Consider the following 27,465-nt stretch of genomic DNA (forward strand, 5'->3'; position numbering starts at 1 on the left):
CAGTTTCCTCTTCAGCACAAATATTGGCTATTGCACAATATTATGAAAATAGAGACAAAGATGAGAAAGATAGAGCAGAAAAGAAAACTAAAGAGTTGAAAACGAAGGTTCTGTTACAGCAAGCGTATCCGCCATGTGGTGGTGGTGGCCAGAATAATGGTGGTCAGAGTAACTATCAGAATAATTATCAGCAGCCTCAACAGTATCAGAGGAACTCACAAAGAGTCGAGTATACTCAATCACGTGTCCCTGTAGGCCCCAATCAGTGTTCATATTGCAAGGAAGAGGGTCATTTTAAGTATAGTTGCCCTATTCTATTACAGCGTGCAAATGGTGTGCCAAACACAAGAGGTAGAGGTGTTCAACAAGCGCCTAGAGGTAGAGGACTTCCCCTGCGTTTTTAGCAGCTAAGGGTACCTATTTCATCTGCCATGATAGAGCCTATACATGGTTGCCCCTTGACTTTTCGGGCTCATGTTTTGTTTCGTTCCTGTTGCCTCCCACCTACACAGCAGCGGCAGACTAGCACAAGACAAGGGTAGTTAGAGGTGTCTTGAGTAAAGAAGACACTGCAAGTCAAGAATTTGGGGACTTCGTAAAGGGTTTTCTGCCGTTCTGGGGACCCATGGTTAACAGCAGGAACATAAGGCAATTGACAAGGGTGGTTGAATCCACCGTAATTGAAACTGCTGGCGCCCTTAGTAACTTGACGGCTGAGCTCGAGTCGGATCGTCTTATGACACTTCAGAACAGGGTCGCATTAGATGTCATACTTGCAGACCGAGGTGGGGTATGTAAATTGACCCAATCGAGTTGCTGTGTTTTCATTCCAGATAACGCTCCAACAGTGTACCAGGCCATCTCCAAACTGCATAAGATTTCCGAATCTATTCATGTGGATAAAGGAGATTGGTCGTTAATGGGATGGTTCTGGGAACTGATATCCGGCTGGGGATGGAAAATTCTGATGGTCATTGGGATGGTCTTAGCCATTCTTTTCCTGTTCTGTCTGTGCGTGCTGTAAAGTAAAGTAAAGTAAAGTCCACATTTGTAAAGCGCACAATCACCCGTAAGGGGCTCTAGGCGCTGGGGGCCGTTGGGAAGATTAAGCAAGCTATTGCCCAGAGTCACATGGTGCTGGGCTAACCTGCCGCCGGAGCCGGGGATCGAACCGTGGTCCCCAGATTCCAGCGTCAGTCGCCCTGGCCGCGGCGCCACACCTCTTCACCGTGTGCTCCTGCAATATGTGGCCTCTGTGCTACATCATGTGTAAGGAAACCTGTATCAAGGATGAAGTTACAGCAACATGTCAATGACTAAACTTTATCATAGCATGACGATTTTTATATCAAAAGACCGAGAATGGCTAGTACACTATGTACAAGCATTTTCGTCATATTCGAGTGACGATTTCACCTCGAAATCGTCATTTTCGTTCTAAACCCTTGGCTTCCATTTTGTGTACGGCAGCCATTTTGTGAGTTGCCCTCACATAGGCAGACGAATTAAGCCAAATTCGATTCCAAAGGACACGTACACCTTAATTGACTTTTCCCTGACCTGGGCAAGCTGGAACCATTGCCCCAGACCAAACCTGTTTGGTCAGTTCCTCTCCCAGTGGCCGAAAGAGATAGCATCAAGGCACAACAGGCTATAAACCCTTTTCATCGCACACACACCCTGCCGAATCTTGCTCACACCTGTCCCTGCTCTTTTCTCTCTCACTTGCTTTATGATGGGGAGGTGCCCGTTTTTATTGGGGGTCCACCGGTATCTGATGGAAATGTTGGGCCTTGCCGGGTAATTTGTTGTGGGCTGAACGAACTGAAATGTGAGCTTGTCATCATGACTCTGCTTTTCCTTTGTAGTGAAAATATTTGAATGGTATACTGTAAATCCAAGAATGTTTGCCTAAAGCACAATATTTCGTATAAAAAGAGAAGCCTTACTTTGTAAGATTGAGCGGTCTCCTGAGAATATACATCCCGTGTTGTTGTACTTCTAGGACGCCTGTTACTTGGTTGCAGCCAATAAAACCGATCCTTGACTTCACCTAGAAGACTCTGAGTTTCTGTGGTCTGAATCAGGAAAGTACTCGAGGTCTTTGGGTGTGTTCCCTGACATCACTGGGTTACCGGTTCGGTACCGGTTCTGAAAAACCCAGTACCTCAGTTGGTGCCCAACGTGGGGTGATACCAGAGGTACCGGTCCAGCCAGAGGTTCGTGAGGAGCTTTGTGTGAAAATTCTGTAGGAAGGCCAACCACTTCATCGACCCCTGCATGTCGACGTGGTCCGAAAGTCTTTGCTGCGAGGTTCCCCGCTTCCCGACGGCTACGAAGGACTGCTGCCCTGGCTATCGCCCTGATTTGGATCCTTTAAATTTGGGAGAGCGAAACGCTAAGACGAGTCTTCTGGTGACATCATCAATATCTCAGTTAAGTATAAGTGGAGCGTCTCCCAGTCCTTAGTTGGTTCTTAGTTTTGGGTATCCCTTTGGGATCACTTTGTTTGGAACTTGCAAGTGCCAAAGCCGAAGGACTCGTGTATTCACGAGAATATCGTAATCGATAATCCTTTGAAGTTTGGAGCTAGACTAGAGAGCGAAGATGCCTGGTCTTAGCAGACTTGGAAATTTGTTTTGTCTTGGTTGTAATAATAGGGACTCACGATTGGAGGACTCGTGTCCGGTTCCTCCGATTGGAACTCCAACTTATGAATTGTATGTGAAACATGGAGTAGGCCCCATCACATACAATGAAGTGTGGATCAAATACACCAGAAAAGATGGTGTTTTAAAATGGCCCCACTACGGTAGCTTTGACACGGAAATCTTAGATAATCTTGAAGTTAGACTTTTTAAGAAGAAAGCCCGGCCGGCGATATTTGACTCTTTCCGCCTATGGCGTAAGGAAGCCAAACAGAAGGAAATTAAATTAGCGAAGAAAAATAAGAGAGAAAGGGGTATTTCGATAATGCAAGCTGCTATGCAGTATAAAGACAATGAAGAAGAACAGATGAGTGAGCAGTTGCACAGGCAACGTAAAATGGTCATTGATAAATGTTATCCAGTTTTGCCGCCTCTTCAGCAAGATGAAGCAAAAGAGCTTGAAAAAGATCCGTTAATGGCGCATTTGTTAAGTTCGCCACCCCCCCCTATGCGCAAAATGCTACGGCACCCCCACAACCTTTAGTTGAGCAACCTGTGGTTGTTATGCCTCCTGCTCCTCCACCGCACCCACCAGCTACTCTTCAGCTGGCTCCTGCTCCTCCGGTGCAGCCTGCTCAAGGGCCACTGACTTTAACATCTGTTCCTCCTATGCTTCCTGCAACTTTGACTACTATATCGACTACCACTCCTGGTACTTCTCCTGACACTGCCTCTGCATCTGCCTCGTCTCACCCTTCTTTCCCTCTTGTCTTTTCATCGACTTCTCCTTCTGTTCGTCAGAGAGTGACTAGCACAGTCACCAGTCTTCTATATCCTTTCTTTGGTGCAACAAGTGTAACTCCTGACACAGAGCGTAAGCAGTTGCGTAGTCAACAGCCTGATTCTAGGGAGAAGGAAACATTGAATTATTTGGCACATAGATGGATGACCGAACCTACAAAATATGGTCTAGAGTCTGTTATGGATGTCTTCCATCAGTGGGAAGCATCAAAACAGCGATACGTTTTTGAGAAAATGTGTGTTTTTCTGTGTGAAGATTTAGAAGAAAATGATTTGGACTCTAATCCGCCTGAGTTGAGCCATGTACGGTTCGAGTTTTCAAAAGGCGCAGTTGTGGGTTCAGATGTTGAGAAAGCAGTTGCGACGTTGTTGTCGTTAAGGACTAAAGGTGTTTCTCGTTCATTGTTTGAGTCAGATTCCTCTGCTAAGAGGAAGGCGAGACAATATCCCATGAGAGAAGTTCCTCCGGTATGGAAGGAAGAAGTAGCAGCTGGTCATAACAATAACCCCCAGCCATACCCGCACACTTTCAGCGTGTGTGGGTACATGTCCCATGGAAGCGAGCTGAAGTTTTGGCCCTTAAACAGACATTGCCTGATCCCCGTAAGAATCCTGCAGGGTATTACAAGGAGTTGTCACAGACTGCTGCGTCATGCATCATGAATTTAGCCGACATAGACATGTTATTTGGGAATGTTGTTCCACAGCCTTTATGGGGAAAGATTCGTCATGCAGATCATGATCAGCAATTAGGTGACTCATGGGCTAATATTACTGCTGCAGATGGCCGACAAGTTGGTGGTGCTAAACCTGAGCCTTTAGTAGCAGAACTTCCTGGTAAAATCATTGATTATATGAAAACTTTAATGCCTGCGATGCGTGTGAATTGGGATAAATTGTCTGCGTGTAAGCAGAAGAAAGATGAAACGGTGTCAGATTTCTTCACCAGGTTTGAAGAAACGTTCGTCGACCACAGTGGTCAAGATATGAGCACAGAAGGTGGTCAGCGATTGTTCGTCGATAAATTTGTGCACAATCTGCTTCCCGAGTTGTGTAAAAAGTTGAAGGATTCAGAGAGCTCATGGGCAGTTTCCTCTTCAGCACAAATATTGGCTATTGCACAATATTATGAAAATAGAGACAAAGATGAGAAAGATAGAGCAGAAAAGAAAACTAAAGAGTTGAAAACGAAGGTTCTGTTACAGCAAGCGTATCCGCCACGTGGTGGTGGTGGCCAGAATAATGGTGGTCAGAGTAACTATCAGAATAATTATCAGCAGCCTCAACAGTATCAGAGGAACTCACAAAGAGTCGAGTATACTCAATCACGTGTCCCTGTAGGCCCCAATCAGTGTTCATATTGCAAGGAAGAGGGTCATTTTAAGTATAGTTGCCCTATTCTATTACAGCGTGCAAATGGTGTGCCAAACACAAGAGGTAGAGGTGTTCAACAAGCGCCTAGAGGTAGAGGACTTCCCCTGCGTTTTTAGCAGCTAAGGGTACCTATTTCATCTGCCATGATAGAGCCTATACATGGTTGCCCCTTGACTTTTCGGGCTCATGTTTTGTTTCGTTCCTGTTGCCTCCCACCTACACAGCAGCGGCAGACTAGTACAAGACAAGGGTAGTTAGAGGTGTCTTGAGTAAAGAAGACACTGCAAGTCAAGAATTTGGGGACTTCGTAAAGGGTTTTCTGCCGTTCTGGGGACCCATGGTTAACAGCAGGAACATAAGGCAATTGACAAGGGTGGTTGAATCCACCGTAATTGAAACTGCTGGCGCCCTTAGTAACTTGACGGCTGAGCTCGAGTCGGATCGTCTTATGACACTTCAGAACAGGGTCGCATTAGATGTCATACTTGCAGACCGAGGTGGGGTATGTAAATTGATCCAATCGAGTTGCTGTGTTTTCATTCCAGATAACGCTCCAACAGTGTACCAGGCCATCTCCAAACTGCATAAGATTTCCGAATCTATTCATGTGGATAAAGGAGATTGGTCGTTAATGGGATGGTTCTGGGAACTGATATCCGGCTGGGGATGGAAAATTCTGATGGTCATTGGGATGGTCTTAGCCATTCTTTTCCTGTTCTGTCTGTGCGTGCAGTAAAGTAAAGTAAAGTAAAGTCCACATTTGTAAAGCGCACAATCACCCGTAAGGGGCTCTAGGCGCTGGGGGCAATTGGGAAGATTAAGCAAGCTATTGCCCAGAGTCACATGGTGCTGGGCTAACCTACCGCCGGAGCCGGGGATCGAACCGTGGTCCCCAGATTCCAGCGTCAGTCGCCCTGGCCGCGGCGCCACACCTCTTCACCGTGTGCTCCTGCAATATGTGGCCTCTGTGCTACATCATGTGTAAGGAAACCTGTATCAAGGATGAAGTTACAGCAACATGTCAATGACTAAACTTTATCATAGCATGACGATTTTTATATCAAAAGACCGAGAATGGCTAGTACACTATGTACAAGCATTTTCGTCATATTCGAGTGACGATTTCACCTCGAAATCGTCATTTTCGTTCTAAACCCTTGGCTTCCATTTTGTGTACGGCAGCCATTTTGTGAGTTGCCCTCACATAGGCAGACAAATTAAGCCAAATTCGATTCCAAAGGACACGTACACCTTAATTGACTTTTCTCTGACCTGGGCAAGCTGGAACCATTGCCCCAGGCCAAACCTGTTTGGTCAGTTCCTCTCCCAGTGGCCGAGCGAGATAGCATCAAGGCACAACAGGCTATAAACCCTTTTCATCGCACACACACCCTGCCGAATCTTGCTCACACCTGTCCCTGCTCTTTTCTCTCTCACTTGCTTTATGATGGGGAGGTGCCCGTTTTTATTGGGGGTCCACCGGTATCTGATGGAAATGTTGGGCCTTGCTGGGTAATTTGTTGTGGGCTGGACGAAGTGAAATGTGGGTTTGTCATCATGACTCTGCTTTTCCTTTGTAGTGAAAATATTTGAATGGTCTACTGTAAATCCAAGAATGTTTGCCTAAAGCACAATATTTTGTATAAAAAGAGAAGCCTGACTTTGTAAGATTGAGCAGTCTCCTGAGAATATACATCCCGTGTTGTTGTACTTCTAGGACGCCTGTTACTTGGTTGCAGCCAATAAAACCGATCCTTGACGTCACCTAGAAGACTCTGAGTTTCTGTGGTCTGAATCAGGAAAGTACTCGAGGTCTTTGGGTGTGTTCCCTGACACCACTGGGTTACCGGTTCGGTACCGGTTCTGAAAAACCCAGTACCTCAACCTCCACAACCAGCAGAGACTCTGGGACACCTCCTCAACCAGCAGAGACTCTGGGACACCTCCTCAACCAGCGGATATTCTGGGTCACCTCCACAACCATCAGACACTCTGGGTCATCTTCACAACAAGCAGAGACTCTGAGTCACCTCCACAACCAGCAGAGACTCTGGGACACCTCCACAACCAGCAGAGAGTCTGGGTCACATCCACAGCCAGCAGAGACTCTTGGTAACCTCCACAAACAGCAGAGGTTCTATGTCACCTCCACAACCAGCAGAGACTCTGGATCATCTTCACAACAAGCAGAAACTCTAGGTCACCTTCACAACCAGTAGAGACTGTAGGTTGCCTCCACCAACAGCACAGATTCTGTGTCACTTCCACCACCAGCTGAGACTCTAGGCCACCTCCACAACCAGGAAAGACACTAGGTCACATCCACAACCAGCAGAGATTCTTGGTCACCTCCTCAACCAGCAGAGACTCTGGGACACCTCCACAGCCAGCAGATATTCTGGGACACCTCCTCAACCATCAGAGACTCTGGGTCATCTTCACAACAAGCAGAGACTCTAGGTCACCTCCATTACCACCAGAGACTGTGGGTTGCCTCCACAACCAGCAGAGAATCTAGGTCGCTTCCACAACCAGCAGAGATTCTGTATCGAATCCACAACCAAAGGAAACTCTGGGCCACCTCCACAAGCAGCAGAGACACTAGGCTGCAGATTTACAAGCCCCTTGCGCCTCTTTTATGCCGCCGTTGCGTCACTTTTATAACGCAGCGGTGGCGAACAAAATCCAGCACCATGCTGCGGGGTATTTACAACGTGACGCATCGGGGAGATGCGTCACATTGTAAACCCTGCGCCACATGTAGGCGTTCTGGTGCAGGAGGGGGGGGTGTTCCGGTGCAGGAACGCCTCCTAAAAGTGGCTGAGTGAAATCTACAAGATTTCACTCAATCACTTTTAGGGCTATGCTGCGTCAAAACCCTGCGCCTGCTTGAAGCAGGCGTAAGGATTGACGCAGCATGCTACAGATAGGGCACCCCCAAGCCTTGCTGGAGCTGCGTCGCGCTTGCAACGCAACTCCAGCAATGTGCCGAATTTCCGCCGGGGATGCGTCATGCATCTGCCTATCCGAGCGGTGCGGCGCATTGCGGCGCATCAGTGGTGGCGCACTGGTGGGCAGATGCACGCAACTCTTCTGGAGAGATGCGCCAGAAGTCGTAAATCTGCCCCTAGGCCGCTACCACAACCAGCAGAGACCCTAGTTCTGGGTCCCCGCCACAACCAGCAGAGACTCTGGGCCACCTTCACTACCCGCAGAAACTCTGAGTCACCATCACAACCGGCAGAGATGCTGGGTCCCTTCCACAACCAGCAGAAATTCTGGTTCACTCCACAATGATCAGGAGCTTTGGGCCACCTCCACACCAGCACAGACTCTAGGTCACCTCCACAACCAGCACTCTAGGTCACATCCACAATGAGCAGAGACTTTGGGCCACCTCCACAAACAGCAGAGTCTCTGCATCACCTCCGGAGCCAGCAAAGATTCTGGGTCACCTCCACAACTAGCAGAGACTCTAGGCCACCTTGACTACCAACAGAGACTCTGAGTCACTTCCACAACCAGCAGAAGTTATGGGTCACCTTCACAACTAGCAGAGACTTTGGGCCACCTTCACAACACCACAGATTCTTGGTCACCCCCACAACCAGCAGAGACTCTGAGTCACCTCCACAACAAGGACAGACACTAGGTTGCATCCACAAGCAGAGACTCTGGTTCACCTCCACACCAGCAGAGACTCTAGGTCACATCCACAACTGGCAGAGACTTTGCGCCACCTCCACAAACAGCAGAATCTCTGAGTCACCTCCAGAACCAGCAAAGTTTCTCAGTCACCTCCACAACCAGTAGAGACTCCGGTTCACCTCCACAACAGATGGAAAACATAGAGATCCACCCTCATACAGATGTAAAGCTGTGTCCTCCCAGACTATGCATGTTCCCTACAGTGGTGGAAAAAAACATAGTTTTGTTAAAATACCCCTCACACACCAAAAGGCCCTTGGTGTCATGTTTCATCATAGGGGTCTGCCGCCCAGTTGCGGGACGGGCGTGCTACGACCTACTACTACGTGAGAGCACTGTTTAAAAAAAAAGACCATGTGTCATGTAGGAGTGTGTGTGGAAGGGTCGGGAGTGAATGAGAGAGTAAATTAAAAAATACCTGTCTCGTTGGACTAAAAAACTTCAATATTCCTTTGAGCTGGTATTATTAAAAGTGGGGGAAACGTAGGTATATTGCCTTATGAGCCGTCCTTCCCATGTTTCGAAGCCCTCCCCTGGCTTCTTCTTCAGGACCAAGAGGATCCCTTCTACACTCATCATATAATAAGGAGCGATGTCTATAAGATATCTAAATAAAGTAGTGTATGTACATGTAGTATTTACTATGTGATGAGCATGCCAAATAACCATGCACAGTATACAATATCTAAATAGGTATACTACTTTGTGATTTGATCCCTAAGGATATAATGCCCCATGAACCTTATAACGGGTGGGAGGGGGGCCTATAGTCACACTCATTCCAGGGACACTGTCTCAATGTGTGAAGCCTCCCCGTGGCTCCGTTGAACCCTCCACAACCGGCAGAGACTCTGAGTCACCTCCACAACCAGCAGAGACTCTGAGTCACCTCCACAACCGGCAGAGACTCTGAGTCACCTCCACAACCAGCAGAGACTCTGAGTCACCTCCACAACCAGCAGAGACTCTGAGTCACCTCCACAACCAGCAGAGACTCTGAGTCACCTCCACAACCAGCAGAGACTCTGAGTCACCACTACAACCAGCAGAGACTCTGAGTCACCTCCACAACCAGCAGAGACTCTGAGTCACCTCCACAACCAGCAGAGACTCTGAGTCACCTCTACAACCAGCAGAGACTCTGAGTCACCTCCACAACCAGCAGAGACTCTGAGTCACCTCTACAACCAGCAGAGACTCTGAGTCACCTCCACAACCAGCAGAGACTCTGAGTCACCTCTACAACCAGCAGAGACTCTGAGTCACCTCCACAACCAGCAGAGACTCTGGGTCACCCTAAGTACTCATAATTGGGTGTGGCTCCAAGTCGTCTATCAGCCACATCACCTGGGACATTTGTGCTATGACACGTGATACCTCCATTATGTAACATGTGTCCTGAACAGCTTATAGTGCCCTCAAAAACTGTGAAATAGAAGAAAAGTTAATCTAACTGTTCAAAGTCATGCTGACGTAATGTTCTGGTTCGTCCTTAGGTTCCTGTTGAAGGCCTCGCCATCGTGCACCAGTTCCCCTTCTCTTCAGGCCTACAGAGGATGTCGGTTGTCACACAGGTGGTTGGGGGCGACCAGTGCCTGGCCTTCATGAAAGGAGCACCAGAGAAGGTGATCAGCTTCTGCAGACCTGAGACAGGTATTCAGACATGGAGTCAAAACGACTCACCACCGAGAATCTCCAACATTAGTGAATCTTCTATGGTTCCCTGGTACCTTCTCCTTAAGTAGGCATGAGGGCCCCCAGTGAGCATCTTGCAAAGTTCCAGAACTTGTTTATGACATGCAATATTCTCAATATACACATTTGGGAATATTCTACAGCTTATAATATTTTAATTCTACACAGAAATGGGGGCGGGGGGATATTAAAAATTAAATCTGCCCTCCCGCATGTTTGCAGCTGGTGAACAGCATTATAAATAGCAAGAAATGAAAGACAAACTTTAGGTAAATATTGTATTGTGGAAAGATGATATCTTGGCAAAATATTGCCTTATGGGCCCAGAACACCATTAATTTACAGTTTAGAACGAGCATTGGCAAAGGCAATAGTGCTGTCCTGTGCTGGATGGTGTGGTGCCAGCATATGCCATAGAAATGAAAATGAAAAAAATAAAATATACTGCCACCTAAATGTGAACCCTGTTTGATTGCAATTACAATTTCAATCTTCAAACAACTTACAGATACAGCTGTTTTACTAGTGATGTTTTAAATAATAAACCTCACAACTGTACAATGCATTTTATTTTAAGTATTTTTGAAGGAGGCAATAACAGATTGCTACATACACCAGCAGCACCCAAACCACAGGCAGTTGCCAAATTACAATGTCACTTTAACAGCCTAAAAAAGGGATGGGAAATAAATGACATCTAACTGGGCACCTGAAGTGCATGATACATAGACAGGCAAACTTGTCACTGAAGATACAGGAGATATTTTAAAGGGAGTGTGCAGTTACCAAAAGAGGAGGCATCCGGGCGGTAATATGGGCTGTTTCTATTGGTGTTTTAAACTGTCAATCATATTTAGAGCATAGAGCAAGAGGTAATGGGTCAGCCCTTGGTGGGCCACTGGCCAAACCACGCTCTACATGTAATGTAGAAGATCAAATTGTATTGACGAAAGAAAGACCTTTGTGATAATGGCAACACTGGAGCACAAACCTTCCCAGAAAGCTCAAATCCTTTCTGTTGCAATGCAATGTCTAAGAGGTTTCAAATTCCCTCTAAATAAACATGTCTCCATAATACGTCTCAGAGTCCGGAAATCATGAATTACCTCAAAGGAGGGGATTTACAGACAGGAGTACCGAAGGGGAAGATATGTATCACACCTTAGGGTGACGTCAAGGGGCTCTAGGGAAGAGCCACAAGTCAATAGAGGCAGAGGACAGACTGAAACGGACCATTTACAGTACAATATGGGGGTGCGCTTACATTAGACGTACCAAGGTGGAGAATTCGAGTGATATCTTCAAAGCAAGGTAAGCAATATATGAACCAAGCAGACATATTCCTCACACCCTAGAGCAAACAAAACTCTGCATTCAGGGTGTCTCCGCGGTCCATGTTCCATGAAATCGCTGTAGAAAATCTCTCAATACCAATTTGGAATCAGAAACACTAATGTGTTTTTGACTCCACATGTGCTGTCAATGATGGTGCCACATGTCAGCATTAAAAGGCATGCCATGGCATCCTCCTTGTAATCAGCAGAGGGTGCAGGAGCCAAAAGACAAGGCAGTCATGTTTCCATCCACAACCAACCGCCAGCCTGTGAGGTGGTCCCTGATTCCCATTGGCAGATTGAAAACAGCCCTGTTGTCATCAGAAGCCTCTGGTCACATTTGACCACCTCTGTGGCTGTGGAACTGTTGGTGGATAAAAGAAGACTCTTATAAAGTAATGATGACCAGGACACAACAACACCGTGTGATAGCTGTGCAACACACTGCTTTTCTCCACAGTGGTTTGAGTGTAAGCTTTGCCTTCTGTTTTGGCTTTGACTTCACTGGTAAATCATGTTGCTTCACCACACTCTGATCATAATCCCCTTTGAATTGTGAGTATCAGCCGAGCAGACATATTCGGGGCACCCTCAAGCAATCAGAGCTCCATCTGCATTCAGGGTGTCTTCGCTGTCCATGTACCATGAAATCTACAGAGAATCTCTGAATACCATCTTAGAATCAGGGGTGCTAATGTCTTGTTGACTTCGGTTGTATGTTGTTACAATGCATTCCGTTACAACGCAGGCCTTTACCACCCATGCGTTACAACGGAATGCTATTTCCACGCATAACCTTTACCACAAATATTCATTTATCATGCATACATTTACAACGATTTTCGTTGTAAATGTATGCATGGTAAGGGCATACTCTTGGTAAAGGTTATACCCCTCCCCTGTACTCTTACGTGACACCCCCATCCCCCAATCCTTTTTATAATCACCCCTGCCCTGAACCCTCAATCCTTACATATTTCTTTTTAATTAAAATTCCCCTTACCTCTTCACGTCATCTCCTCTCCTTTATCTTCCTTGGTGACGTCGTAAAGAGGAAGCAGAAGTTTCTTTCTGTTTTTTCTCAACCGATGCCGATTGAATCCACTTCACGACGTGACGTCAGGTGCGTGTTTTTTTCGGGGGGTTACCCCCCAACCCCTCTTTTATCCCACTCTTTTATTTTTATTTTAGGGGAGAGACCCCCAAGCCCCTTTTTTCTAAACTTAGCTTTTACCGCACATGCCTTTACTACGTATCTTGTAGTAAAGGGATGCGTGGTAAAGGCTTTCGTGGTAACCACGCATGTGTTGTAATGCATGCGTGGTTAAGGTTTGCGTGGAAACGGCTGCGTTGTAGTGCCCATTTCCCGTTGACTTCACATGTGCTGTCAATGATGATGCCACCTGTCAGTATTCAAAGGTCATGCATTGGCCTCCTCCTCGTTCTAAACATAGGGCAAAGGTTCCAGAAGGCAAGGCAGTCATGTTTCCATCCACAGCCAACCGCCAGCCGGTGAGGTGAAGCTAGGACAGTTCCCTGCTTCTCATTGGCAGGTTGAACACAGCTGCTGCCTCTTCCTGCAGTCATCAGAAGACAGTGGTCATTTCTGACCAACTCTGTGGCTGTGAAACTCGTTGTGGAAAAATGAAGATTGTCTTATAAAGTAATGATGACAAGGACTCAAAAACAGCAGCTGGTGGCGGTGCCAGGTCACTGCTTTCATTTCCACATTGATTTGAGCCTCAGCTTTGCCATCTGTTTTGGTATTGACTTTTATTGGTAAATCATGTTGCTTCACCACACTCTGAACATAATTCCCTTTGAATTGTAAGTTTCTAAATATATTGATGTAGTTCTCTTGATCCAGCAGATCAGGAAATGTCCCTGGTTAAATGGAGTTGCATTCCGAGGAGTAGCACTGCTTCATCACATCTCAACTATATACCCATGATTGACTGCACCAAGCACACTGGCTACACTTGTTATGCACTTTCTACTAACTCAGTAATCAATCATTTTACATTACTCACTAGGCTGGTCCGAAGCATTATCTACTTCTGGTACCAGCCAAATAATAGAACCACATGTAGCTGGATCGCTCTCCCAATTCCTTGACATTTTCCATGATGCTCAGCTGGGTTTCCAACCCATTTGTAGGCACCGAGATGTCACTCTACTCGTCTTAGATGATCTGCATGTGGCTACTGATCACCCCATGGATACTGATGTCCACATGGCTACTGTTAGATTTGATAGTCTTCTGGTGGTCTTCCCCAAACTTTTTGCCTGACTCCCTTCATTATTCTGCACAATTTTGCGTTGGCTTTAGGACTCTTCACACTTTACTGCTGGTTCATCCCCAATCGCCATAATAAATGTAATCTTAAGTACCTAGTAAAGTGCACTACCTGTGCCATGGGGCTGTAAATTATATTCTACTAGTGTTCCTGCAGCCCTGATTTTGCCACCCTTATCGGTAGACTTTTAAACATGTCTAAGGTCTGCTACTCCAGGGCCTGTGTGTGCAGTTTACTGCTACTTTGACTTGGCATATAAAACCCCTCTGCCAAGCCTTAAACTTCCCTTTTGTTACACTTAAGTCACCTCGAAGGTAGGCCCGAGGTAGCCCATAAGGCAGGGTGCTGTCAAAGTAAGACATGCACTTCTGAGTTTTACATATCCTGGCAGTGACAAGCACCTACCTTTGTTTTCACTACTGTGAGGCCTACCCCTCCCACGGGCTAACATTGGGAATTCCTTAAAATACCTTTAAGCTGTAATTCATTGTTAAAACAGAGTAGATGCATTGTGTTTAATTTCTTTGGAGCTGGTAACGATAAATCCTCTTTACGGTAAAGTTGGATTTAACATTACTATTTTAGAAATGTCACTGTTAGAAATTAAAAAAGAACAATTGATGGACAGAATGCAGAACAATATCTTACATTCACCCCAGTACAGAGATCTGGGCTTAAATCCATCGTTTTTCTGCTTACCATGCCATTCCAGTTTGGACCCAGCCATATGCAAATCAGTCTTGACTCTGCGCCCTATGGGAGCAGTTCCCAGGATGCTTGTTTCTGGTCTAGCGAACACATGGCTTGGCAGTTTGGGCTGGACTGTTCCCATGAGGTACAGGGAAAAGACTGACTTGCATATAGCTGTGTCTGAACTGGGGTGTCAAATTGAGCTAAAGAACGATGATGTATTTAACACAAATCTGTGACTGGGGGTGAGTGTCTGAAAAGTTTCAGCGCTCCGTCCATCATCTCCTTGTGTTTACTTTTAGAAATTAGACATTTCTCTGCTCTTACTGCACTGTGTGCCTTGCAGTATGTCTCCAATACAAGTCTGGGCTGGATGACATCCAGACAGCTACAAACACAGGGAGCTAGGTGTGGCTGAAAACCCATCTACATACATCTGCATTTTGATGGCCCTTCCTGGGCTAACACTTACACATCAATATGTAGTGGCCTGACCGACACGAAGGACTGATTACCCCTACAGATAGCCTGGCAGACAAGACTGGGTTGAAAGGGATACTTGGGCCCTTCAAAGCTAATCTTTGAAGTGTCATTCACTTCAAAGGCACATTTAGATATAAATTCCGGGTCTCTGGCCCCACCAGATCAGACACTTCTGGATCTACAACTGAACTCACGTCAGGGAAACTGCTGTCCCTGCTCAAAGAACTATTTGCTGGACTGCTTACCTGGAAGGCCTGCCTTTCTCTTGTGCTGCCTTGCTACCTGCTGCTCTATGACTCTGCTGAAGGAGAGCTGGGCTCTGCTTCTACATCCAAGTGTGCTGAAAGGTCTTTTCGACCTGCCTCCTGTAGCTTGAGACTCAGGGATACCAAAGTCTCTACCCCTGCTCCTGTTCCTAGTTCAGATACTTGCATCATGGAAATCGATGCATCTCCGTTGTGCGTGTAACAGAAGTGGTGTATCGACCCAGTTGCTGGAGTAGGATCAGCACATCACTCTCAGAACCAATGCAGCGCCTCAAGAGCCCTGATGCATCAGAACATCCCATTGCCATCACAGCAGTTTGGAGAGATTGACACATCCCCACAATTGCACAAAGAAACCCGGTGCATCACACCTTGAAACCAATGCATAGTGGCTCTGCATCTTGTCTGCAGTACCGACACTGTACAAAAGGGGGTGGTGATGGACGGAGCACCTGAACCAATCAAACACTCACCCCCCAGTCAAAAGATCTGGGTTTGATCCATCACCGTTCTTTAGCCCACTCTGCCACCCCAGTTCAGACATGGCTATATGCAAATCAGTCTGACCCTGTGCCTCATGGGAACAGTCCAGCCCGAACTGCCAAGCCATGCCTTCCCTGGACCGGAAATAAGCTTCCGAGGACCGGTTTCTGGCATTGCAGCCTTCTTCAGCCTGGCTTGCTTGAATCCAGTGGCAAAGTGAGAAAGGGACTCACGTCTGAGCATACCCTGCCACACTTATGGCGGCCAAAAGCGGTACAAAAGGGGGTGGTGATGGACGGAGCATCTGAACCAATCAAACACTCACACCCAGTCAACAGATCTGGGTTTAATCCATCACCGTTCTTTAGCTCACTCTGCCACCCCAGTTCAGACATGGCTATATGCAAATCATTCTGACCCTGTGCCTCATGGGTTTCTGCTCACTTTTCACCAACACAATAGGTTTCATGTGGTTAAATAATATCATAAAGCGCTCTCCACCTAAGCCTAAATATCAGTTGTCTTGTGACTAAATGAAATCGTGAAAATGTGAGCTCTTGTGATGTAGCAGAATGTTGATCTGTGATATTTATTTCTTTGAATAGTCCCTTCCAACTTTTCAAGCGAACTCCAGATTTACACCATGCAAGGATTTCGGGTCATTGGATTGGCGTACAAGCCTATGCCATCACAGACGCCATCTGAACTGCGCAGTTTAGCAAGGTAAGAGAGAGAGGCCGCCATCCCGCAAGCCCTTTCAGGAAGAGGAGGTAACTCTTTCCAGATGTAAACCTCAAACCTCAGCAAGAGAAAGCAGCTGCTCTGCTGAGATGATCCCATTACTGTAATTGGAAATTGCTCGATTAGTATTTAGTGGCCTTTGATATGACTATCATTTTTATCTTGTTCCTCAAGTCCTTCTTCTAGTGTGACCCATGGCCAGCTTCAGGCTGTGGACTCAGGATTACAAAACCATCTTAGGTCTCTGTGAGTGCCTGACTGAATACGAAAGCATGTTTAGAACAACACCCTAAACTAAAACATCTCAGGGAGCTTTCTGAGTGCCTGGAATGGTTATTTCTTTTAGAGTTTTTCCTAATATGTACGCTGACGTCTAAGGTTGTTACAACTCCTAAAATGTGATTCCAAATAGATGCCAATTGAGTATGGTAGGGGTGTATTGTAGGTGTCCAAATACCAAATCAGTATATTTCAATGTTTGGCAGCCAACATCCAATCAGTAACTCTGCTCTATGGATCTCCTGAAGGGAAATACATTGTAGTTAATTGACAGATTCAGGATAACCAGAACTAGCTGTACGATTACATTGAGAATGCAGCCAAATAGATGGATAAGGCCTCAGACTACTGTCTCAGGTAATATTGAATATTTGAGTGGCATCCTCAGAATGTATTCATTAGGAAAGATTTGTAGTTGGGGAAGTGAAACTGGCAAAGCAGACTGGGTGAGCCCGATTCGCAAAAGTAATCTGAGACAAAATCCTAACTGTACGACTCTCGGTATTCACAGAAGGCCTTTAGGACAACTAAAGTTAGGATTTTGTCTCAGTCAATCTTAAGTTTTGGTCTTCAATTAAACTTAAGACAAACTTAAGTTTAACTAAGACAAAATCCTAGTCGTAATGTCCTGAAGTCTATCAACTGAAGAAACTCACGCCGATGTGAGATTGTTCCAATGATTGATGGATCACCTGCCCATTGAAATTGTGCCAGAGGCTCAGAAGTGCTACCCATGTAGCAGTGTGCTTCCCCCAGGGCATACTTAGAGGGGCTACTAGCATCCCCTAGACCAGAGGTCTTCAAACTTTTGTAGGTTGAGCCCCCCCCCCAGCTGAATTTTTTTAGATGTTGGGCCCCCCCACCACCTGACAGAAATTTCTGGAATCTGGTACCCTACATAATCGACTGCCATGTGCATATCACGGGCCATATTCGGCAAGTAATGTTTAACACAATGAGAGTGTTTAGTAAACGTCAGGCTTGTGAATGGGTGTGGTGAAATAACAGAGGCTTATTACGCAGCTCAAACCACAATTTTCCAAGATAAAATGTGCGCAAGTTCTGTATACTAGCTTGCTTTGTTTTACACGACCTAGATTAACAATAACACCACAAACATAAATGTGTGGACCCGTTTTGATCTAAAATAAACTTTTTTATGGTTGTTGCATGAAACAAAAACATTCCTCTGCAAATAGTAACAGACTCTCTCACATCAATCACATTAAACCGAAATGGAACAAAACAGTATTTACTAGAATCTGTTTAGGAATGATTCCCGGCCATCAGGGCAAAATCAGAGATGCCTCTATCAAGGGAACCCCTGGAAGGCTGGATTGCAGTTCATGTAAAAACGTCCTTTGGTAATTTAGGACGAAAACCTTGATGGGGCACGACATGCCTATACTTGTGTACAGGGGCGCAACTAGACCCGAACTTCGGGGGGGCTAACACTGCCATCCAGGGCTGGCCCTGGCACTGGACGCACATAGTGCAACGTTCTGTTTTGGCCCCCCTCCCCCATTTCCTCCTTCTCCCTGAAATCCCTCACCACCACTCACCAACAATGCACCCCATCTCTCTATAGCACCTTTCTGGCAAACATTTCATTTTTTTTATAGCGCTACTCCTAGTTTACCCACACTCAGGGGCATATTATCAAGGGGGTTTATCTCCGCTTTTTTGGCTTTAAAAGCCAAGAAAGCGGAGATAAAATTATCTCCCTATTACCTAGCTGTCGCTAACACCAGTTAGCGACAGCTAGTAGGAGATAGCGACCATCTTGGGCCCCACTTTGCATGTCAGTGATATTTATCACTAATGACATGCAAAGTGGACATGTCAAGATGTTAGCGACTGGAAACAGTCGCTAACATCGCTATCTCCTATTACCAACTTTTGGAGATATTCGCGCTAAGCGCGAATATCTCCAAAAGCTAACACCTGCCCTGAGCAGTTCTTAGCCATGTTATCTAATAGGAGGTGGATAACATGGCTAAGAGCATTAGCTCGGTAATGCATGAATATCGCTGATTTTTCAGCGATATTCATGCATTGCGGCCGTTTTTTATCGCATTTGCGATAAACCTTGATAATAGCAAGGTTTATCTGCGATCATTTCTGACGATGCTTAGCGTTACAAAATTTGTTGCTAAGCATCGTTAGCGATAAATATCGCTTAACGTTGGTAATATGCCCCTGAGTTCTTTGATCTGCATGGTACACATTCTTTATAGCAGGCACATTAACCCCGTGCACTTTGTGGGTGGTAGGAGTGCCCATGTGAGTGCACGGTGAGTTATGCGACAGTGTGAGAGAAGGATAAGAGGAGGGACTGCAGGGGGAGTGAGGTGACCATATGAATTTGGGTGCGGATGTAAGTGCAGAGAGGGACAAATTAATGAATGGTTAGTGATGGTCTTATTTGAGTGAGTATGCACATTGAGCAGAAAGGGGGACATGTGAGTGAAGTGTTTCATGAGTGCAGGGTGAGTCGTGTGCTTGTGTGACTGCAGGGTGAGGTACAGGGAGAACAGCACAAGTGCATTGTGAGTGCAGAGTGATCACTGTGAGTGCAGGGTGAGCAGGTGAATAGGGTGAGAGCATTGTGATCGCTATGAGTGCAGGGTGAATAGTGTGAGTGCATGGTGATCAGTGTGAGTGCATGGTGATCAGTGTGAGTGCAGGGTGAGCGGGTGAATGGTGTGAGCGCATTGTGATCGCTATGAGTGGATGGTGAATGGTGTGAGTGCATGGAGATCACTGTGAGTGCATTGTGATCAGTGTGAGTGCATTGTGATCAGTGTGAGTGCATGGAGATCACTGTGAGTGCATGGTGATAGGAGTGACTGCATGGTGATCATTGTAAGTCCATTGTTATCATTGTGAGTGCAGAGTGATTATTGTGAGTGCAGGGTCAGCGGGTGAATGGGGTGAGAGCATTGTGATCGCTATGAGTGCAGGGTGAATAGTGTGAGTGCATGGTGATCAGTGTGAGTGCATGGTGATCAGTGTGAGTGCAGGGTGAGCGGGTGAATGGTGTGAGCGCATTGTGATCGCTATGAGTGCAGGGTGAATGGTGTGAGTGCATGGAGATCACTGTGAGTGCATTGTGATCAGTGTGAGTGCATTGTGATCAGTGTGAGTGCATGGAGATCACTGTGAGTGCATGGTGATCAGTGTGAGTGCATTGTGATCGCTGTGAGTGCAGGGTGATCAGTGTGAGTGCATTGTGATCAGTGTGAGTGCATGGAGATCACTGTGAGTGCATGGTGATCAGTGTGAGTGCATTGTGATCGCTGTGAGTGCATGGTGATCAGTGTGAGTGCATTGTGATCAGTGTGAGTGCATGGAGATCACTGTGAGTGCATGGTGATCAGTGTGAGTGCATTGTGATCGCTGTGAGTGCAGGGTGATCAGTGTGTGTGCATTGTGATCGCTGTGAGTGCAGGGTGATCAGTGTGTGTGCGGGGTGAGCATGAAAGTGAAGGGCGAAAATGAGAGTGAGTTGTCTGAATGCAGGGTGCATTCCCAGACACTTGAACTCACACAGCAGGTTATTGAAGGCCGCGTAGGGTTTCAGATATGTTAAACTATTGCTATTATGGCATTAACCAGGGATCAGGGTGGAGGAAATAAATGTGCTGATCTTGCAACAAACTTCCAGTTTTATGGTTAGGGTTGCCAGCTCATTATTTTGATGGCCCAATTGGTACAAAAATAAACAGTCACCTAAACTGTATTGTTAGCACATGTCTGTGCATACTTTCAACAACAAATATAGATAGTAGCACTTTTAATTGTGGTCTAGGGCTGCCTGAATGGTCCATGCCTGATAATAAAATGGAACAAAGACAGAAACGTCACATTACAAATGTTTATTTATATACATATTTGGTGTCAAGACAAGCAGACTGTTTAAAAAACACATAGCTCATTTTTCTGTTGGTAACTTGAAGCCCTGTGGGTGTTGCAGCGCCTGCCTGTGTAAATTTAAAAGAAACTTTGTCTCCTTTCTACTAAGAGCTTCCTCCCAGGATGGGGGTAAACTGGTAGAGCTTAAATGTTTCAGCTGCTTTGAGTGGCAGGATGCTCCTTTGCTAAAACGGAAAGCAAGGAAAGACCTTCCTTTCAGCTGCAGTGGGAGGCGAGGAGTCTCCTCTGCTCTGAAATCGAACACAAAGGAACGGGTTTGCTTTCGTTTCTAGCAGAGGAGTCCCTGCCTCCCACTGCAGCTGTAGCATCCAAGCTCTACCAACGAACCCCCTCCTGGGACGGTGACAAAAGCACACGTCCTGTCTTATCTATTTCCCCTCCCTCCCCTCCAGCCCTCAGTTACCGGAGAATTCCCCTTTGAACTTGTGATGCCACGGGACAGTAAAATACTCTGAATGGGAAGATCTTCGTGAGGAGTGCGCCCCCCCCTGAGACAGTGGTGCACCCCCCTGGGGGGGCGCACCCCACAGATAGAAGAACTCTGCCCTAGACTAAAACTTTGTGTTGTATAAGGAGTGAATTTTTTTTTAAAAGTGGTAATGATGAATGCATTTTTGAGTATATTTGGAGAGTCTTAAGTATATGCCCAAAGCAAGAGAAAGATTTAAGAGGGATACCAAATAGGGAAATAGATGCGCATTGATTGATCCAGAGATTGGCTCTAAAGAAGAAAACATGAAAGACATTCTTACGTTACAGTATCATTTGCCTTTTACTTTTACTTCGAAGGGAAGAGGTTGAATCTAACTTGGAATTTCTTGGGCTGCTGGTGATGGAAAACCAGCTCAAGCCGGAGACGAAGCCTGTGCTGGAGGAACTCTTGGAGGCCAGAATCAGGACAGTAATGGTGACAGGTATGTAAGATTATTGTTGGGTCTCGGAACATGCTGTTCACACGGGTGAAACCCTGTATTAAAGAGTGAAGCAAGAAGCCTAACTTGTCCACCCTTACAATTGAAGCATCTAGTCAAATATGTAAAACAAATGTATTCAAATAAGATATCAAAGTCTTCAGTGTGAAAATCTTTTACATGGATTTGCCATGTTCTCGTAACTAAGCCCAACTATCAATCATAAGTATTTGTTATAGAAGTTTTATTTGTAAACACTTAGGGCCCGATTCTGATGCGGGTTGGAAAGCATTCCCACCCAGGGCCTGATTCTGATGCGGTTAGGAAGGCCTCCTAATGGCATTTGCTCCTTCCAAATAGGATCGGGAGCGACCCAGTGCCCAATTATGATGCGGTTAGGAACATGTGCTCCCATAGAAGTCAATGGGAGTCCAACCAAATCGTATCTGGAAGCATCCGGATGCATCGTACTTGGTCGGTCGGACTCTCCCGATCCGAGTGGGTCGGAAACCATTTCCAACCCGATCCGGTCGGGAAGCATTTCCAACCCGTATCAGAATCAGCCCCTTCAAAGTCACTTAGAATTAAAAAAACATCTTAAGACAATGAATAAGTTACAGTCATTCTGCAGTACAAACACGATCTATGTTACACAATGTGTATGATAGGCTCCACTCTGTCAGTGATGTATAAAAATGCTTGTGGTTTTACTGAAAATAAAATCTGCAATGGTGGCCCTCAACTACTGCAATAACTACACTGCACGTGTCACAATCAGCAAGTAATTGCAGTATAAAAGTGGAGTTCTGCTGCAAAAATAAAAGTGTGTTGTTAATATGGGCAAATCAAAACAAATTAAATCAAAGTAAACAAAACAGTCAAGCTCATTTTTTAATTGGCAGATGACAAGTCCAGACTGGAATTCCTTTCTTTATTTTCTCCTAACCTAAAATGTTATTTCTTTTGTACTTCCTAGACGCCTGCGTTTTATATTTATGATAGCGAACTATTGCATTATTAAAAGGCTTTAAAAAATATTATACTGCTCATACCTTTTATTGTTCCCATGACATATCGGGCCAATCTGCTTTTCACTGGAGGAAGTTCCCCTCGAAAGAACCTTTTTTTGCAACCTCAAGGACTTGAGGGAGATGTTAGAGTATTCTGTCTTAAGACACAGGTCAGTTCAAGTCCCACCAATTCCCACAAATTTCTCAAATCTAAACCATTCTTAATAGTCTGATTTAAAATTTGTTTGGCCATTACATTTTTGTCTGCTAGGACGTTATTTGATTATCCACCATCATTGGGCTCTACTCCTGGGCAGAGCAGCTTTACAACATCTATGTGCAATTTGAAGAAATTCTGCCCTTTGATTCCAGACTGGTCTTTCGTTGAGTTTAATCTGCCAGAAATGCTAGTCAATAATTCACTATAAAATTGGCAGCAGTTCTATCACCATGACTGGCTCAACATCTTTGTGGAACGGATGACCAGCACAGAGGTATCTCCACTAATTCCTCTAACTAGCGTGGTTAGTCCACCTGATGTCTAGACGGGCAATCTGCTGGAGGTTTATTTTCTTTTGACAGATTCTTTGTAACTCCCTATAGTGAATCAGATGTTGACACCTCTATAAAAAAGTTTTAATGATGTTTTAACATCAAAGGTCCTCAGTATGAAACTCATGGTTCAGAAAACACAATTTAAAATATTTTAAAAGATGTCTCCAGTGTTGAAATACGGCCACATACATGTCCACCATCACGGTCTCCAGAGAAACAACGGGTGGTGTGTGATTGTTCAAAGTGTAAGCTTCCACTCCATATCATTTTGCTTCTCTCCCTCTATGGTCTATGAATTGCAAGCAATGATGTGCCTGTAACTTCTGTGCGGGATGGAGGCAGGCAACTAAGAAGGTGGCCTAGTGCAGAGCTATGCTCCGCAAGGGGACTCCTGAGCACTGGGGAGCCATTAACATAATAAGTCCCCCTCCACTCTCTGGGAAGGATGTCTTGCACCCCTCCAGGGCCCCGGGGACCACACAGCATTGCTCTTAGAACATACGCATCAGAAGCCAAGCAGCAACATGAGCTGCTGGTGGTCCTGAGGCCCGCTCCCTCACCGGCCTGCCATGTTGGGTGGGCGCAACCAACAGTGTCCCCTTGTGTCTCCCCACCTTGGGCCCTGCAGCACATGTGCTGTGCTTCCCTGGACCATGGGGATGAGGTAGGAGTGGGCTGGGTAGAGTGATCTATGATGCACTGCAGACAAACCCAACAACCACCCTTGGACTTTTCCTCCTCCCCTCATGCTTGAGTCATTCGCGGGCCACACAGAGAACAAGTGTTGGATGAACAGCACTCTCTTCGAGCCCAACTTAGGACCTTATACATCGTTTTCACCACCCTCCAGTAAGAGCACATGCCTGGCCTTGCCTGACATTGTAGACACATGCAGCCTTGGATAGGCCCCGCTTTACGTCATATTTGGTACGTGTGATCTCTCTGCCGTGGAGTTGCGGGCGGGCTTTCCCTGCTACTCTCCCCATTCCTTTATCACGCTGTTTTACTGCTTGTGATGAGCAAGGGAACCTAAAGCAGGGGAAATACCACATTGATAACATAAAACACCATTCTGCATCGTCCACATGCACTGCTGATCACCAGTTAGGTGCTGAGGGCGAAGCACCTGGGCACTCCTTAGCGGCCATCCTGCTGGAACTCAAAATCAGCGCACAGTCCACTGATGCTTGACTTGATGGAGCAGAGTATGGGATCTCTTGCCTTGAGGCTCACACAGGTGCTACTAGCCGAAGTCACCAATCTAGAAAAGCAGTTTCTGATCCCCGCTGTGAAGAATGAGGACCTTGGAGAGCGCTCCAGATCCAAGAATGTCCGCATTATGGGCATTGCTGAACCTACAAATACCAACCAGAGGGCAGCCTCGTTGGAATCCCGGTTACATTTCTCTTCCGTCGTAAACATTTCTCTGAGGTGTGTCTTGTGGAATGAGCTTGTAGGTCACTTCCCCATGGTCCCTCTCCAGGGGCAACTCCCCGGCCGATCATAGCCAGACTCATCAACTTCCGTGACTGATATACTGCTCTGCGATTAGCTCATGAGAAAGAACCACTTCACCATCAAGGTTCTGACTTTACTGATGTACAGTGATATGAGATATGCCATATCCAGTGTGACTAAGGTAAGGATGGAACTTGATGGCAGGGTCCTTTCCTTCCAAATTACATCCACAAATTTGGCTCAACGTGATCTGCTTCCTCACCTGCATCAACGACTCGTTCTTCTGGGGGTGACTGTCCTGACGTAAGGAGGCAGGCCAACTCGGAGGAAGACTGAATTTCCAAGCTGAACTTATCCTCTCCTTCCCACTTCCAAGATGCCTGGGGCATCCCCTTTGTGATAACTTCTTGTAGGGGACTGGTTGTGATGTTCATACTCTTCTTATCTTGTGTTTTCCATGCTTTACAGGTAGCAGCACTTCCCTCCTGCTAATTTAAACAAACTGCTACTATGTTCTTTCACTTACACTTGCCTTGAAGTGATTTCACACCTCTTAGTGTGTATCCCCCGTTGTTGGCTCTTGTTTTGCTCATGGGTTCTTGGTTTCAGCAAAGTAGCACTGAATGTTTAGGTTTTCAGTGTGGCTGTGTTAAGGTCTTGTCATGTCAGTTGATTCGCTGTCATGTACGCTCAATGGTTATTAATGCACGATTCTTTGCCATCTGGATGTCACACACTACTTTGTTTATTTTCTGTCACTCTTTCATTAACGACTTGTCGTAGGCACACTCTTAAATGGCTCACTTGGAATATCAGAGATCCTAACGACCATCGCAAAGTCAGCAGCGTATCGACATACCTGGCCCACCACAAGATCAATGCGGGCTTCTTTCAAGAGACACACCTGGCACCCAAATGCTCATCTTCCTTTGACCCAAAGTGATCCCTCACCGCTGCTTCTCTTCATATACTTATTCCCAGAGGAGTGTGTATTCTCGTACGTCCTGACAACCTTTAAACTTAATCAGATCAATGGCGACTGCGTTTGCAGATTTGTTATTCTAGTGGCACCTTAGAAAAAGTCAAATTAGTACTGGTCAATACATACACACCAAATATTGATGACCCTCAGCTTTTACTAGATGTATTCTCCACACTGCACACCTCTTGCATAGATGCCATGATATGGAGACTACCCTACATTTAGTGCTGGATGCACAATGGGACTTTTCTGGTACCCCCTGCAAATACCACACTCGGGCAGTGAAAGTACTCATGATACCATGACTCTCTATAGGTTGGCATATCTGTGGGATTGGGCACATCCAGTAAAAATTGTACATTATTACTCCTTTCTTTACACTCCTGGGGTGCTGTGCCCCTGGAAGATATGACTAACTACCTAAACAAAGTGGTGCTGGTGTGGCTTGAGGGCTGCCATCAACAGTTTCCGAGTCAACATCTCCTCGGAGGAGGTTATTGCCGCCATTGATTCACGTGCTAAAGCCCCGGGCACAGATGGGCTCACTACAGATTTTTAATAAGCGTACAAACATATTTTTGCTTCCCAACTTTTTGAGGAATATGCAGAGGCGCTTCGAAACAGGGAATTACTCTCTTGATGCAGAAAGCCATCGCCTTTATCCTCCCCATACCGGGAACAGAACCCTCTATAGGTGCCTCTTATCAACCCCTCTCATTACCAAATCTTGATAACAAGATTCTTGATAAAATATTTTCCCCCGAGCTCTCCCTCCTGCTGGAGCTCATGGTTGCTCCTGTACAGTCGGAATTTTCCACCCATTCATCCACAACATCAAATCTCTGCATGGCGATTGCTGCGATCAATCAAATAAACCCTGAGGTTAGAGCGACAGTACCACAGCTTGAGACCGAAAAGGGGTTTGAATCCCTGGAATGGAAATATTTGCTTGAGACCCTCCAGCAATCGTCTCACCCTTATGTGCACGTCTGATGACCTGTATTTCTGAGAATGGCCTCACATCAGACACATTCCCATTAGCGTGAGCAGGGATGCCCCCTCTCTCCTTTATTATTTATATTGACCAAGGATCCTTAGTTTAGGCAGCTCCAAGAACAGCACCTGCATGGCGGCCTCAGCTTTCTTCATGGACACTTCCTGCTGTCCGTGCGTGCAGATGATATATTGCTGTTCGTGAGGGGCCCAGAGGTCAGGCTCGCCCCACTGATATGTGAGATTGTCAGGTTTGGGACATGTTCTGGTATTTCCATGAATTGGTCTAAATCAAACCTTTTCCCGATAACTGAGAGTAAAACACAGGTTACCCTAGAACACCATCAGTTGCGTTACAGACTTCGTTAAATACCTGGCTATCTTTCTACACAACACAAAGAGAGAAAGGGTATACTCCTGGTCCCCTAGAGATATACACACACAACAAAGTAAGAGTAATTCCTGGGAAGGATTGCTCCTAAATGTGGTGAAAAGAGGAAGCGATTCCTTTTTAAATAAGAACCCTCACCCATCCACCTAATTGGTGGCTGCTTCATCATCGGGTTCCCACCTGAGGGGCCGAGTGCCTCTCAGGTGTGCTGTGATGCCTGAATTACAGCAGAGCGGGATTTTCAATGGTGCAAGGTGAGTGACTGGTGAAAGTGATTTTTAAGATTGCCTCTATGACTCCTTAAAATTTTTTATTGGTGGGGTCAGAGGACAAGATTAAAAACAAAGTTGGTTGATGTTTTCTATGGCTTTCTTGGCCACGGACATCTGTGGTGTAATAGAGGCAAGGTCTACATGTTTCACCCTTTTCG

At 46.0% G+C, this 27,465-nt stretch overlaps 1 protein-coding gene across 1 annotated transcript in view; it reads left to right on the forward strand.

Annotated features, from left to right (window-relative positions):
* Positions 1 to 27,465, forward strand: part of LOC144770984 (putative cation-transporting ATPase 13A4) — a 1,004,626-nt gene that overhangs the window by 412,578 nt on the left and 564,583 nt on the right. The window contains exons 16-18 of the mRNA XM_078655851.1: positions 10,028 to 10,184; positions 16,385 to 16,502; positions 21,525 to 21,649. Coding sequence (XP_078511977.1) covers positions 10,028 to 10,184; positions 16,385 to 16,502; positions 21,525 to 21,649 — 400 coding nt within the window. The remainder of the gene's footprint in view (positions 1 to 10,027; positions 10,185 to 16,384; positions 16,503 to 21,524; positions 21,650 to 27,465) is intronic.

Source organism: Lissotriton helveticus, chromosome 7, assembly GCF_964261635.1.
Source record: "Lissotriton helveticus chromosome 7, aLisHel1.1, whole genome shotgun sequence".
In the NCBI taxonomy this organism is placed as follows: Eukaryota; Metazoa; Chordata; class Amphibia; order Caudata; family Salamandridae; genus Lissotriton; species Lissotriton helveticus.